This window comes from Macaca fascicularis, chromosome 2, assembly GCF_037993035.2.
Source record: "Macaca fascicularis isolate 582-1 chromosome 2, T2T-MFA8v1.1".
Lineage (NCBI taxonomy): Eukaryota > Metazoa > Chordata > Mammalia > Primates > Cercopithecidae > Macaca > Macaca fascicularis.
This window is the reverse complement of record NC_088376.1, coordinates 61,280,308-61,297,559: the sequence shown is the minus strand read 5'-3', so window position 1 is coordinate 61,297,559 and position 17,252 is coordinate 61,280,308. Positions and strand designations below refer to the sequence as shown.

General features: G+C 35.9%; 1 protein-coding gene across 1 annotated transcript in view; it reads right to left on the bottom strand.

Annotated features, from left to right (window-relative positions):
* RSRC1 (arginine and serine rich coiled-coil 1) overlaps positions 1–17,252 on the bottom strand; it is a 418,307-nt gene that overhangs the window by 181,089 nt on the left and 219,966 nt on the right. Inside the window, exon 6 of the mRNA XM_074031315.1 lies at positions 3,479–3,530. Coding sequence (XP_073887416.1) covers positions 3,479–3,530 — 52 coding nt within the window. The remainder of the gene's footprint in view (positions 1–3,478; positions 3,531–17,252) is intronic.

The window sequence follows — 17,252 nt, the reverse complement described above, 5'->3', positions numbered from 1 at the left end:
ATAAGCCGTGAGCGAAATGTTTGGCATCTAGACTAAAGAGATGGCAGTGGGAGACACAATAAAGGGATAAATACAAAAAATTTTTCAAAATCAGAATCATTAAGTCTAGGTGAATTATTGCCTATAAAAGAGTCAAAGATAAAATGTTCAAGGTTTTGAACCAAAGTACAAATATGCAATAGTTTAGCACATATAAAGTATGATCCTAACCCAAATACAATAAAATCTCAGACTCAAATTTGTTTGATATAATAATCATAACACCCTATAGTTACATGTTTAATCTTATTTTAGTCCTTCATATGGACTTTCAGAGTCACATCACTAAAAATCATGGCTAAATATTCGAAAGAGATTTTAATTCCAAACCAGTAACATTATTAACATTTACTAATATAATCAATTACAATGCAATAGTTAAACATAAAACTTTCTTCTGGGACTCAGAGCTAGAGTAAACAACTAAGTCTAATCAGAAGGATATCTACATATGAACCTTATCTATCAAGTTATGCTGCTTGTAAGGCTAAAATGAATCCTGCCTCAAGAATGTAGCATAAGGCCTGAAGTCTTTGCCCATGCCCACTTTTAAGGTCCCCAAATCAAGGTGTTTTTCCTAGGAACCTAAGTGAACTCCAGTGTGACAATGGCTACTACTAGACTTCCCTATCCATTTATCTCAACCTTGAGACTAGGCTGGACTGCAAAACTTACCAGACAGGTCTCAAGTTCTTCTTATTTATTTGCTTATTTTTAACAATATAATGAACACCTTAAAACTCAACACCAAAAAGAGAACTAGAACCTTGACAGTAAGTTGCCTATGTACTCTTCCACTACCTATCCATCTACTTGCCCTCTACTATGTCACAAGTTCTCATTAAAAATAAAACGGTATTTTTCAAAAAGGTGTAATAATATGTTATATTATACGGTGCAATATATTCACGGAACTGGTATCAAAAAGCAATTCTAGTAAAACGATTACTTAACCAGTGGCAATGAAAAGGGGCACAAAGCTTTATAAAACAATTCAGCAAAAATGTACAAAAAGCCATTCTATTAAATTGGTGCAAAAGTAACTGAGGTTTAGCCAAAACCGCAATTACTTTTGGACCAGCTGAAAATGTTAATACCCTCTGACCTCACAAACTCATATCTATAGTAACAAATCTCCACTAGAATAAAATAAAATATGACTAACACAATGTATAAGAGGATGTTCATTACAGTGTTACTGGTAAGAGAGAAAAGATGAACAACATAAATATTCAATAAAAAAGAGTGACTTAAAAAACTGAACATTTAGCTAAGGTCTGTCTTTTGCTTATCTAGACCTAGGCCAAAATAAATTTTTTAAATTGAAAATTGTCATAATTTTGGACGTTTCTCAAATTCACAGAATCTAGCTCTTTATCCTTAGGTACAATTTAGAACGTTAAAGTTAAATGTGAGGGATGACAATTCAGATGGATATAAGCAAGTTATACACTGTGAGGTCTGGAGTATCACATCTATTTTCTAATGTACTTCAAAATCATGCTAAATATTTTTTTAAACTGAATAAAACTATGAAATAAAATTATTTAAAATTGCATTTGTGGAAATAAATATTTTCTGTGCTAGGCAGCATAAATATTTTCCTTCAAAGCAAGGGTTTATTCAATTATGAGCTGGAATACTCAATTATGAGCTGGAAATATTTTTTCAAAGCAAAATGCATATTATGTAAATGATAAAGAATCAAATTAATTAGACATCCTACAGTATATTTTATTTGAGTGAAAATATACAAAAAATTAACAACAAAATTTTAGTAAGTAATGTTTTCTAAAGATAAAACAAGTAAGATAAAAACATAAACTATAAATTATTTTTAGAGTAATAAGGAGGAGTACAGAGACACTTCATCAAAACTAAAACACTTGTCAATCTTTTTACCTATATGGTAAGTTACTTCTATTAGTAATTCAGGAAGCTAGTATATCGTTCATACTGGACTTCCCAATCTTTAGACTGTGTACACTTTAAATGAGAACACAAAGAGCTAATGCAAGAGATCCTTGAATCAATATGCACATATGTATTTTCTTGATCAATGAATCCTAAAAACATAACTACTATCATTTGGTGGTCTGATATTAACTTTTGATGTTAAAATAGAGTTCTAATTTTTCCAGCTGGAAATTATGAGCTCTGCATAGTAAAAAATTTTAAGAAATATATACAGTAGTCCCCCATTATATGCAGCTGCAGTTTCATTTTCAGTAGTTTCAGTTACCTGTGGTCAACTGTGGTCCAAAAATAGGTGATTATAGTACAAGATATTTTGAGAGAAAGAGAAAGAAACCACATTTATATTTATTAAACTATATTATTATAATTGTTCCATTTTATTATCATTATTGATCTCTTACCTAATTTATAAATTAAACTTCATCATAGGTATGTATGTATAGGAAAAAATACAGCACGTGTATATGTATGTGTGTATCCAGATACAGATATAAATTAGACATGATAGATAAGTATAGATATAGATACAGGGTTTTGTACTACCCATGGTTTGAGACATCAACTGGACGCTTGGAAGATATCCACCATGTATAAGAGAGGACTACTGCACTACTCATTACGACTTATTGTTTGAATAAGTTATATACATTTTTGAAGAGCACATTAAGATTCAAAGTAAAATATCAGTACTCAGAAAATATAGATCTTATATGTTTTTAAAAAGTAAAGTATTTAATGTCTACGTGCAAGTGAACATGATATCTAAAATCAAAGTCAAAGCATTACAGTACCATTGAGAAATAACACATACAGCACTTAAAGAGTACATGGTATCCAGAACATACAGTCCAGTGAGTTAGTCCAATGTAACCGGGGAAATGACTAAATGACACTCATCTCATTTTCTTTAGAATAATGACAATCTCAACCTAAACTTTACACCTTATTTAAAAAATTAAAATGGAAGAGTTAGTCTCAAATGCAACGTGCAAAACCATAAAATATAAAGTTATATTTTATATAAATAAAAGCCATAAAATATAAAGTTTTATGGTTTTACATGTTACATTTAAGACTCCATTTTAATTTTTCTTTCAAAAGAAAGAAAATGTAAGAAAAAAATCATAATCTGGGATTAGTCAAAGAATTCTTAAACATGTCACCAAAACCATAGTACATAAAAGACAAATTAATCAACTGGGCTTCGTCAAAATAAAAAACTAAAACTGAAGCCAATTTTATAAATGAAAAGGTAAAGAATGACCTGTTAGCAATACACTTAGCATTATACTGCAGCAATAAATATTTCAGATAATATATGGCCATACATATAATCTAGATCTGATAAATTTGTGAGGATATATAAAAATAGTTTTCTTTTTGACTCATTTCTAAGCATGCTACCAGCCTAGGGTTTACCTGTCACTTCTTCATTTAATAAAAGTTAATTATCAACACTTACCAGCAGCTTCAAGAACCAGCTGTAGTCTGGCTTTGGCCTGTTCAGCTGGTGGCTAAAAAAGAAGAAAAAAAAAAAAATCAACCATACAAGACATTTACAGGTCAGTTTTAATAGACGGAGTTTTAAATGAATGCATTTGTTTGCAAATATTAGGAAATTTAAAGAGCTTTAACATAATTTATATTAAAATCCATCACATCTTGCATTTGTCTATATGATGCAACAATGATAAGCTGCTTTCATTTTTTTTTTCCTGGAAAAAGTTTTGCTTACTATCCAACATTGTACCAATTACAATAACATAATTAACTGAAATTTAATAACAAGGCAAAGCACACACATTTAACAACATATTCTTACATTGTGTTATTTCTTTGCACATAGAAACAGGCAAGCAATCTATGAGAATTTAAATAGCAACCTTTAAGTTCAATATTTCAGGCAAGTCAGACTCTAAAACCAATTTTCTGCTTTCCTAACTGGAATTTAAAGGAACAACTGTGATGAAGATAGGATACAATTTGGCTTATATGCTTCCAACTCCTATGAACTGTCCTAAAATTGTTTTTTCTGAACCTTGATTCAATACAGTTGATAACAATGAAACTAAACTAATTTCCAGCCGGGCTCAGTGGCTGACGCCTGTAATCCCAGCACTTTGGGAGGCCGAGGTGGGTGGATCACGAGGTCGAGAGATCGAGACCATCCTGGCCAACATGGTGAAACCCTGTCTCTGCGAAAAATACAAAAATTAGCTGGGCATGGTGGCAGGCACCTAAAGTCCCAGCTACTTGGGAGGCTGGGGCAGGAGAATTGCTTGAACCCGGGAGGTTGCAGTGAGCCAAGATCGCGCCGCTGCACTCCAGCCTGGCAATAGAGTGAGACTTCATTAAAAAGAAAAGAAAGAAAAGAAAAGAAAAAGAAACTAAACTAATTTCCTACCAGCGACTGCACTCTGAGATTTTTGGATAACATATTAAACAACAAATTATGTCATGAATTATGTCAAGACTATGACTTTTTACTAAAGACCTGTTAAAAAAAACAGTTGTCCATACTTGAGACTTCAAACCTTTTATAAAGTTGTCTGCAATAAACAAAATAACCCCATTTATCACTTCAAAATTCATAATTTACGTGATACACTAGAATATTTTGCTATTTGTAAAAGGAAACCCAGCTTGCATAAAATAAATAACTGGATATAGAAAGACGATGTTGTGCTCAGAAAAGTTTAAGAATTTGAATGGTCCTTCTGAAAAACCTACAGGAAACAAGATTGAAGAGTGGTAGATGAGACAAGTGAGAAACTGGGAGAATCTTTTATATCACAGAACAGGGATTAAGAGACTATAGACCTGGACCAGTGGCCTGGTTTCGTAAATAAGTTTTACTGGGACATAGGCCATGCCATTTGTTTACATAGTGCCTACTGGCTTTTGCGATCAACTCACCAATAGGAGTTCATTATTTGTAGCAGGAATCTTAGGACCAACAAAGTCTAAAGTATCTATCTGGACCTTAAAGAAAAAGTGTGCCAACCCCTGCCATGGAAGATGAGGAGACTTAGAAAAACTTTAAACAAAGGGGTGATGTGATCATATCTGCACTTTGATACATCACTTTAGCAATATTTTTGAGGATGAATTGAAAATAATGTGTCTAGAGGCAAGGAGCTCAGTTAGGTGGCAATTAATGAATTTCAGGTGAGAGGAGGGCCTGAGCTGAAACAATAGCAGAAAGGTCAAACAGGACAACACAGATCTGAGAAATATTTACTTGGTAAAACAAAAGGACTGATTGGTTACTAGAGAAGGAGGAGATGACAACCAATAAAGAGTACTTTATGTCATATGTTTAAGGGAAAATGTATGTAATCATGTTTTATAAAGTTATGAAGTATTGGAAATATGTGACATCAAATTAAAATATCAAAGCAAAGTATCAGTAGAAGACTGTGATATCTACTGAATATAAAAGTCATAAACTAAAATGTCTCAGGTATCAAGCCATTAATGCACACATTTATGATGATAAATGGCAAATGACATTTGACATTAGTATCAGAAAGCACAGAGAAGTGTGGAGAACTCTGAAGCACATGCCCCAATTAAAGGAAGCAGCTAATACCCAGCACCAACTGATTGTGGTCATGCAGAAATGCAAGCCCAGGGTTATGAAATATTTTATTTTCACAAGCATTTAAGTCACCATGAAAACCAGTACAGAATGTGGTAAATACAGTACTTTTATGGGCCAGATTCAAGCAGATCCTAAGCAAGTGAAGAATTAGGAAGCATACACGTCAGAGTGTCCTTGTAAGTAGTGTCTTTTGATAGAAAAATCCTAGACATTTTACTGGTTAAGATATTTCACGAGCAAGATTTTTTTTTTTTTTTTTTTTTTTTTTACCAATTAAGAAATACTTAAGACAGAAAATATATACATAATAATGTATACCCAACATTCAATAAAATATTAATAGCAATACTGTCAAAGTCTTCTACCCCATGAAATCTCCCTCCCTGGAAGATTTCTTCATTTCCACATCTATAATCATTATCTTGAAGATATAGTCACTACCATTCCTAAGGAAAGCTTCTTTTTTTTTTTTTTGTAAGAGATTGGGTTTCCCTCTGTTGCCTAGGCTAACATGCAGTAGTGTGATCATGGCTCACTGCAGTGTTGAACTCCTGGGCTCATCTTCCTGCCTCAGTTCCCTGAGTAGCTAGGACTACAGGTGTGCACCACCACACCCAGCTCCTTTTTTCTGTTGTTTCATAGAGTTGGTGTCTCACCATCTTGCCCAGGCTGGTCTCAAACTCCTGGCCTCAAGTAATCCTCCCAACCTTGGCCTCCCAAAGAGCTAGGACTACAGATGTGAGCCACTATGCCCAGCTAGGAAAGTCTTGATGGCTAATGTTTATAATATATATACCCGTTAAGATATATTTATTTTTCACTAATAATTCCAACAATTTATAATACAGGATTCATATTTCAAAGACAAAGAAAACCAGGAAATAACAGCAGTTTAGTTACTTGCCTCTACTTGCATGATGAACTAAAACTAACACTCTGACTCCAAATCTCAGGATCATTCTAACTAAACCACTAGGATACTCAGGAAATAAAATCAATTAATGCACACAGATATAAATGCATATAGAGTTTTGATTCTGTTTAAAAAAAACTGTCCAAAATAACATACTTGACCCAGTAAATGAAATTTGATTCTAAAAATATTTGCCTATGCAGACGTAACTTGCTAAATTTTATTTATGAAATATAGGGATGAACTCCAACTATGGGGATATATTGTTACATTGATCAAACTTTTAAAAGTAATCCGTATTTTATAAATAGTTTTACTTTGCTTATATTTATTGCTCAAGCCTTTTTCTTGAATAGGTTGTGCAGATGCAAATGTTCACTCACTTTTTGCCCATCTGCAAATAGCCTTTTCTTACTGTGACTGGTGAATAAGTTGAATGGATATAGGATTCTTGGGTTGTAGTGTTTTTCCTCTCAGTGACCTGCTCCTCAAACCTTGCAGGAGGGCTCCCTTCCATTGTTTCTAGGCTTGAGTTCATCTCAGAAGAGGGAAAGCATCACCACAGGCCTCTTGGCTGAAACCCTCTGCATCCCACCTGTCTATCTGCATCAGTAGCTGCCTGGCTCAGAAAAAGTAGCTCAGTTGGAGATGAAAATGAAAATGAAGAGAAAGCAGTCTCATTTATGTTGGCTTCATTGTGACTGCTACCTATAGTTATTTTTTAAAGAAAGGATTAAGGAGGAAGAAAGAAACAGAATATAGAATTAAAAAAAAATATTTTATACCAACCCATTTTTAGTTACCTATCATACTAGCTGGCTTAGAATGAAAATACCTTTGGGGCCTGCGTGCTAAAATTTCTAATGCTTTAGTTATTTTACCATGTATTAGACTCCAGGATCAGTACAAATTTCATCTAAAATTGGTAAATGGTATTGTTATTCAGAACCAGAAATTATACCTTAGTGAATAAACAGTATTACCAAATACAGATGCACAGAATATAGCGATTTCTCAAAAAAAATTTTAAACAGGGACATGTTTAAGAGCATTATGTCACAAGTACTTTATATGATAGAAACTTAATGAGGAAAAAACATTCCATTAAAAAACACTATTTCTACAGACAGAAGACCATGGGAAGACACAGAAAGAAGACAGCCATCTGCAAGCCAAGAAGAGAGGCCTCAGAAGGAACCAATCCTACTAACACTTTGATCTTGAACCTCTAGTCTCCAGGACAATGAGAAAACATATTTCTAGGCTGGGCATGGTGGCTCATGCCTGTAATCCTAGCACTTTGGGAGGCCAAGGCGGGCAGATCGCTTGAGCTCACAAGCTCGAGACCAGCCTGGGCAATATGGCAAAACACCATCTCTACAAAAAACACAAAAATTAGTCAGGCATGGTGGCATGCACCTGTGGTCCCAGCTACTTGGGAGACTGAGGTAGGAAGATAGCTTGAGCCTGGGAGGTGAAGATTGCAGTAAGCTGAGATCGCACCACTGCACTCCAGCCTGCGTGATAGAGCCAGAGCTTTTCTCAAAAAAAAAAAAAAAAAAAAAAAAAAAAAGAAAATATATTTCTATTGTTTAAGCAAGCAAACAAACAAACAAAAAACCCAACACCCAACATCAACAGTACATAATTAAAGAATATCACAAAAATAGAATCACAGAGAATATAAATATGATTCCCTTAAAACATAAATTGTAGCGTTGACATCATTAGAGCAGTGAGAGCCAGGGCACATGGCTCAAGCCTGTAATCCTAGCACTTTGGGAGGCCAAGGCAGGCGGATCACCTGAGGTCGGGAGATCCAGACCAGCCTGCAGCCTGACCAATATGGTGAAACCCCGTCTCTACCAAAAATACAAAAATTAGCCAGGCGTGGTGACACATGCATGTAATCCCAGCTACTTAGAAGATTGAGGCAGGAGAATCGCTTGAACCCGGGAGGCAGATGTTGCAATGAGCTGAGATCGTGCCACTGCACTCCAGCCTGGGCGACAGAGGGAGACCCTGTCTCAAAAAAAAAAAAAAAAAAAAAAAGCAGTAAGAATAATGTAAACTTTCAGTGTAAGTTTTTAAAGACCATATTAAAGTTAAAGCTGACTATTATTAATAATAAGAAAACAAAGTCAGTACAGATACTATACCACAATTTTGACTGGATAAAAGAAAACTATAGTGCTGCTAGAAATTTGTATCACATAGGGCTTAAAATTGCTAAAACTAGTAATAATCCTTTGGTGGGAGCAAATGGGGCTGGACTACTTAACTCCATTTGTAAGCCTTAGGTTTAGAGAAGAGAACCACAAACAGTCCCATTAAAAACTGGGCAAAGAATATGAACAGAAATTTCTCAAAAGAAGAAATACAAGTGGCCAACAAACACATGAAAAAAATGCTCAACATTGCTAATCATCAGAGAAATGTAAATTAAAACTACACTGAGATACCATCTTACACCACTCAGATTAGCTATTATTAAAAAGTTAAATAAACAACAGACGTTAGTTAACATGGATGCAGAGAAAAGGGAATGCTCAAACAGTTGATGGGGATTTAAATTAGTTCAACCGCTGTGGATAACAGTAGGAGATATCTCAAAGAAATAAAAATAGAACTACCATTCAATCCTGTAATCCCATTACCCAAAGAAAAAGAGATCATTCTATAAAAAAGACACCTGAAATTGTATGTTTATTGCAGCACTATTTACAATATCAAAGTCATGAAGCCAACCTAAGTGCCCACTTATAGTTGATTAGATAAAGAAAATGTGGTATATGTACACTACGGACTACTATGCAGCCATAAAAAAAGAACCAAATCATGTCCTTTGCAGCAACCTGGATGAAGCTGTAGGCCATTGCCTTAAGTGAACTAACATGGAAACAGAAAGTCAAATATCACATGTTCTCAGTTATAAGTGAAAGCCAAGCTACACAAATGGTAAACATAGACATAAAGATGGAGGAAACAGGCTCTAGAGACTCCAAAAGAGAGGAGGTTGGGAGGGGAGTGAGGGGTGAAAAGTTACCTATTGGGTACAATGTCCAATATGTGGATCATGGTATACTAGAAGCCCGACCCCATCATTATACATGTAGTAAACATGTAACAAAAAAGCACATGTATCCCCAGATTCTAAAATAAAAAGTAAAGTAAAATAAAATAAAATAATTTAAAAAAAAACACAAAAACTTCTAAGATTAACCAAATGATAGGTCAGTCTCATAATGGCTTGTGGAGATGACCATTCTCAATGTCTAGAGTTTTTCCTGACTGGATTTATTCTTATCCCTTGAGTTCCTTATAAATTACTGCATGTCTAGATTCTCAAAATACTGCCAAAGCACACATTCAAAACCAGCATAATCCTTTGAGCCACCCATGAGTATATATTAATGATAAGAGAGAAGCCTATCCTTATATAAACTAGTTTACATACTAAACTATTGAAATCATTTGTTTATGTTTCTCACTTCTATTTGTATTAAGCTCCCTAAACCCCTGGCCACCACTATGGAAATTCTTAAAGCCATTCCATCTGCCAACAACACTTTTGAGGTTAACGAGAGAAAAGTAGAAAGTCTGAAAGAAAAGACTGTGACTGAGCTAAAAAGAACTCAAACTTGGAAACAAAATTAGATGTGCAATGTTTCAAAAAATCAAAATTAAGATATGGTAACAAAGAAAATTAAATTAAAAATACCTAAGAGTATAAACGGATTGTTTGTAACACAGAGGATAAATGCTTGAGGGGATGGATACCCCATTTACCTTGATATGATTATTAAGCATTGCATGCCTATATTAAAATATTTCACGTACCTCATAAATATATACACCTACTATGTAATCACAAAAATTCAATTTTTTTTTTTTTAAAACAAGAGAAACAACATTTGGGGTGGGTGTGGCGACTCACGACTGTAATCCCAGCATTTTGGGAGGCCGAGGCAGGAGGATTGCTTGAAGCCAGGAGTTCAAGATCAGCCTAATAAAGCAAGATCCTGTCTCTACACAAGAAAACAATCAGCCATTAGTTGCACTACAAGTATAAGCCTGTAGTCCCAGGTACTTGGGAGGCAGAGGCAGGAGGATTATTTGAGCCCAGGAGTTTGAGGTTGCAGTGGGCTATGATTATGCACTGCACTCCTGCTTCCAGACAGAGTAAGACTCCATCTCAAGAAAAAAAAAAAAAAATTTAGATCAGATTTAAGATTACATTTAGACTTTTTGATATTGTCCTCAATTCCATATTATTATATGTTTTCTTTATACAAAAAGAATATAAAATAACCTTTAAACTACTTATAAGACAGTAATTGGAATTTCCTGTTTAAAGCGAATGTACAAGAATGTACAGTTGAAATAACTTCACATCTCATAGGGAAATGGTGCTAGAGTACTACTGGGCCCTTTACAGAGTCTTGTCATTACATTCAATCATCCAAAATTTATTACCTTCATTTGTTCAAAAACTTTTATAAACTATATCTTCTATTTAAGGTACTGTGTTACAAGTTGAGAATAAAAAGATGAAAAGATATAGTTCTTGACTTCAAGGATCCTACAGTATAATGAGAGAGAGTCAAAATAACAATGTAAAGAAAGATACACTATTTACTAAAATGTCTACATTGTGCCAAGCACATGTGTTACTCCTATCTTTTCCTAAAACATTTTCAGACAGCTTTATTGAGGTATAATTGAACTACAATAAAGTGTATATATTTAATATATCTGGCCTTTAAATCCAGCACACAATTAGTTTGAAACTTATCAATGTTATTATGTCTATCAACAATTCATTTTGTTTTATTGCTAGGTAGTATTCCACTGTAAGGATATACCATAATTTCTTTATGCATTCACCTATCAATAAAGGTTCAAATTATTTCCAATTTTTGCTATTATAAAAGGGGCTATGAACATTCAGGTACACATCTTTGTATAAATATGTGCTCTCATATCTCTTGGGTAAATATCTAGAATTGAAATAGCCAAGTCATATGGTAAATATATGTTTAACTTTTTAAGAAACTACCAAGTTATTCCAAAGTGTTTTTACTTTCCCACCAGTAGGGTATGAGAGTTACAGTTGCTCTACATTCCAACCATCACTTGGTAGAGTCAGTCTTCTCAATTTCAAAATTCTAGTGGTGTGTGGTGGTGTCTCATTGTGGTCCATATTTCCCTAATGAATAATGGTGTTGAGCATCTTTTCATGTACTGATTATCCATATATCTTCCTTGGTAAAATGGATTATTCAAATCTGTTGCCAATTTTTATTAGATTTTTTTCTCAAAATTGAGTTTCCAGAGTTCTTTAACAAAAGTAATTTATTTCATATACAGTTTGCAAATTTTATATGTAAAGTCCAATTGGACTTCTGATGAAATCCCATCCATCAATTTCTTCTTCTCCTACTTCTTTCTTCTCCTTCTCCTTTTTCTTTTTCTTTTTAAGAGACAGGGTCTTGCTCTGTCATCCAGGCTGGAATGCAGTGGCAGGATTGTAGCTCATTGCAGCTTCAAACTCCTAGGCTCTAGGGATCTGCCTGCCTTGGTCTCCCAAGGTGATGGGATTACAGACATGAGCCACCATACTCTGCCAATTTCCTCTTTTAGGAATCAGGCTTTTTTGGTGGTGTATTTAAGAAATCTTTACCTAATCTGAAGTCACAAAGATTTCTCCTGTATTTATACCTAGAAATTTTATAGTTCTGTTTTACATTTAATTCTATGAAGACTTTCAATTAATTTTTTAATACAGTGCAAGATATGCACTTAAACTCCTTTTTATTTGGGTACTATATATGGCTATCAAATTGTTCCAGCATCATCTGTGGAAAAGACTATCTTTTCTTTACTCAACTGACTTTGCATTTTTCTCAAAAATCAATTTACCATATATATACACATATATGATGAGTCTCTTTCTAGACTCTAATTCTGATCCATTGATCTATTTGTCAATAGTGATGCCAAGACCCTACTGTCTTGATTATTATTGCTTGGTATTAATTCTTGAAATCAGATAGAGTAACTCCTCTAACTTTCTTTTTCAATGCAGTTTTGACTCTTCTAGCTCCTTTGCATTCCCAATTTTTAGAATAAAGTTGTCCTTTTTTCTTTTTTATTTAAAGCCCTGCTGGGAGGATACATGGGATTGAACCAACTCTACATATCAATTTGGGGAGAACTGACATCTTAACATTACTACGTTTTAGCCTGGTATATATTTTTCCACTATTTTTACCTGCTAATGTCCTTATATACCTAAAGTGTACTTTTTTAAGTAAGCAGAATATAGTTGGATCTTGCTGTATTATACAATCTGAAAGACTGTGCTTTATAATTGCAATGTTCAGACCAACATATACTTACTGTAATTATTAATCTACCACACTGCAATTTACTTTTCTGCCTTCTCTTAGATTGGATTTTTTTTTTTTTTTTTTTTGAGACAGAATCTCGCTCTGTCACCCAGGCTGGAGTGCAGTGGTACAATCTTGGCTCACTGCAACCTTTGTCTCCTGGGTTCTGGTGATTCTCTGACTCAGCCTCCCAAGTAGCGGGGACTACAACTGCCCGACACCATGCCCGGCTAAATTTTTTTTTTTTTTTTGTATTTTTTAGTAGAGATGGGGTTTCACCATGTTGGCCAGGCTGGTCTTGAACTGCCAACCTCAGGTAATCCGCCAGCCTTGGCCTCCCAAAGTGCTGGGATTATATGCACGAGCCACTGCGCCTGGCCTAGATTGGGTATTTTATAATGCTATTTTATATTCCTTGTTGGCTTATTGGCTATAACTCTTCATTATACCATTTCTTCTATACTATCAAAACCTTACAATACTCCTTTCATTTCTCCCCTCCAAGCTTCCTTAGTATTATTGTTATTGTTGTCATATATTGCTATAAACTCCACAAAATATTGTTGTTGATGCTTTAAGAAGTTATCTTTTAAAGAGACATATTTATCCATGTGGTTAGCATTTCCTTCTCTATTCTCTTATGTCAACCCAGGTTTTCATCTGGTGTCATTTTCCTAATGCGAAAAAAGCACCCTGTGACATTTCTTGTGGTGAAGGTTATTTGTTGATGAGTTATTTCAGTTTTTGTGTATCTTTTTAAAAATATTCATTTGGCCTTCATTTTTGAAAGAAATTATCTCAAGTCACAGAATTCAAATTTTATAAAACTTTTCTTTTGGTATTTTAGTGATGTTACTTTACTGTCTGTGGTTTGCATTGCTTCCAATGGAAAATCTGCTTTCAGACCTATTTGCATTCTCTATGCATAATAATGAATATATATTTTTCTCTGCTTTTAAGATTTTCCTTCCCACAACTAGTTTTAAAAAGCATTTTGATTATGATATGACTTGATGTAATTTCATTCATCTTTTCTTTTCTTTTCTTTTTTTTTTTGAGACGGAGTCCTTGCTTTGTTGGCTAGGCTGGAGTGCAATGGCACTATCTCAGCTCACTACAACCTCAGCCTCGCGGGTTCAAGTAATTCTCCTGCTTCAGTCTTCCAAGTAGCTAGAATTACAGGCGCATGCCATCATGTCCGGCTAATTTTTTTATATTTTGTAGAGATGGGGTTTTACCATGTTGGCCTGACCTCAAGTGATCTACCCATGTTGGCCTCCAAACTGCTGGGATTAGAGACGTAAGCCACCATACCCAGCCTCATTCATCTTTTTTTTGTGTGTTTGGGGTTCACTGAGTTTCTTGGGTCTATTGGTTTATAGTTTTTATCAAATTTGGAAAATTTTCAGTTATTACTCATTCTTCTCTTTTTCTGCTGCTTCCTTTCCTTTCCTTTGGCAACTCCAATTACATGCATATTGTATGGTGGGCTACCTAAAGTTGTACCACAACTCACAAATGCTCTTCTTTTTTAAGCCTTCTTTTTCTCTCTAGTTTCATTTTGGATAGTTCTTTTGCTATGTCTTTTGGCTCACTAATCCATTTTCTACAATGTATCATATCCTCTAATCTCATCCAGTGTATTTTTCATTTCAGCTGTATAGTCTTCATGTCTAGAATTTTTTTTAAAAAAATGGTTTCCATGTCTCTACTTAGCATGTTCACTCTTTCTAGTATAGCTCTTTCATCAGGTGCAATACAGTTATAATAACTCTATTAATGATGTCCTTGTCTACTAAATCCATCACTGTGTCAATCCTGGGTCAGTTTCACCTGATTTTTCTCTTTAACATATGGTGTATTTTCTTGCTTTCTCTTTAATATATATTTTCTTGCCTTTGATCATTTTTGATAGGATGTCAGCCATTTCTTTGTGTCAGTGCCAGATATTTTTGTATTCCTATAAGCAGACTTGGAATTTTGTTCTAGGACACAGTTAAAGTACTTGGAAAGTAGTTTGATCCCTTCGCATCCTGCTTTGTTAGGCAGGACCAGAACAGCTTTACATCTGAAATTTCCCCCCACTATTAAGGGAAGATGGTTTTTAGTACTCATGGTGTTAGTACCATGAAGGTTGTTGAGAACAGGAACTGTGCGTACCAGTTATTGTTCCCACTAATCATTTCAGGTGGTTATTTCCCAAGCTTCAGTTTCCTCTTATGCATGTACTGATTAGTAGTCTTCTACATACTCAAGGGGCACCCTGTGAAGATCTCCTGAAGCTCACTCCTCTCTGGTAACTTGTTCTGTGAATCCCAGATGCTTTGGCCTCCCTGGTCTCACAGCTCCATCTTTTCAACTCAAGGAGACCAGTTGGCTCTGCCTGGGTTTCTCCTCTTTGTAGCATGATCTAGAAACTTTCTTTAGGCGGTAAGTTGAGGCAACCATAGGAATCACCTCATTTTTTCCATCTCTCAGGAATCATCATACTTCATATTTGATGCTCACTGTCTCGAGAGCTGTTTTTTCAAATATTTTGTCCAAGTTTTTAGTTGTTTCAAGGAGAGTAAATCTGATCCTTGTTACTCCATCGTGACTGGAAGCTGCAGTCTATTATTTCTTTTAATACTAACAACAATCTTGTGAAACAAAATAAATAACTTGCCGAAAGTCACATAGCCATGCATGTTAATAAAAATATATTATCTCTATGCATTAGTCTGTTTTCACACAGCTGATAAGGACAAACCCAAAACTGGGAACAGAAAGAGATTTAATTGGACTTATGGCTCCACATGGCTAGGGAGGCCTCAGAATCATGGCGGGAAGTGAAAGGCACTTCTTACATGGTGGTGGCAAGAGAAAAATGAGGAGGAAGCAAAAGCGGAAACCCCTGATAAACCCATCAGATCTTGTGAGACTTATTCACTATCACGAGAATAGCACAGGTAAGACTGGCCTCCATGATTTGATTACCTCCCCCGGGGTCCCTCCCACAACATGTGGGAATTCTGGGAGATACAATTCAAGTTGAGATTTGGTGGAGACACAGCCAAACCATATCATTCCGCCCTGGCCCCTCCAAATGTCATGTCCTCACATTTCAAAACCAACCATGCCTTCCCAATAGTACCCCAAAGTCTTAACTCATTTCAGCATTAACCCAAAAGTCCACAGTCCAAAGTCTCATCTGAGACAAAGCAAGTTCCTTCTGCCTATGAGCATGTAAAATCAAAAGCAAGCTAGTTACTTCTTAGATACAATGTGGATACAGGTATTGGGTAAATACAGCCATTCCAAATGGGAGACAACTGGCCAAAAGAAAGGGGTTACAGGACCCATGCAAGTCTGAAATCCAACAGGGCAGTTAAACTTTAAAGTTCCAAAATTATCTCCTTTGACTCCAGGTCTCACATTCAGATTACGCTGATGTAAGAGGTGGGTTCCCATGATCTTGGGCAGCTCCACCCGTGATTTTGCCTGGTATAGCCTCCCTCCCGGCTGCTTTCATGGGCTAGCATTGAGTGTCTATGGCTTTTCCAGGTGCACGGTTCAAGCTGTCGGTGGACCTATGATTCTGGGGCCTGAAGGATGGTGGCCCTCTTCTCACAGATCTACTAGGCAGCACCCCACTAGGGACTCTGTGTGGGGGCTCCACCCCACATTTCCCTTCTGCACTGTCCTGGCAGAGGTTCTCCATGAAGGCCCTGCTCCTGCAGCAAACTTTTGCCTGGGCATCCAGGCATTTCCAAACATCTTCTGAAATCTAGGCGGAGGTTCCCAAACCTCAATTCGTAACTTCTGTGCACCCACAGGCTTAATACCACATGGAAGCTGCCAGGGCTTGGGGCTTCCACCCTCTGGAGTCATAGCCTGAGCTGTACATTGGCTCTTTTTAGCCATGGCTGGAGTGGCTGGGACACAGGGCACCAAGTCCCTAGGCTGCACACAGCACAGGGACCTGGGCCCATCCCATGAAACCACTTTTTCCTCCTGGCCCTCTAGGCCTGTGATGGGAGGGGCTGCCATGAAGGTCTCTAACATGGCCTGGAGACATTTTCTCCATGGTCTTGGGGATTAACATTAGGCTCCTTGCTACTTATGTAAATTTCTGCAGCCAGCTTGAATTTCTCCCCAGAGAATGTTTTTTTCTATTGCATAGTCAGGATGCAAATTTTCTGAACTTTCATGCTGTTTCTCTTTTTAAACTGAATGCCTTTAACAATACCCAAGTAACCTCTTGAATACTTTGCTGCTTAGAAATTTCTTCCACCAGATACCCTAAATCATCCACAAATTTCTAGGGCGGGGGCAAAACGCCAGCAGT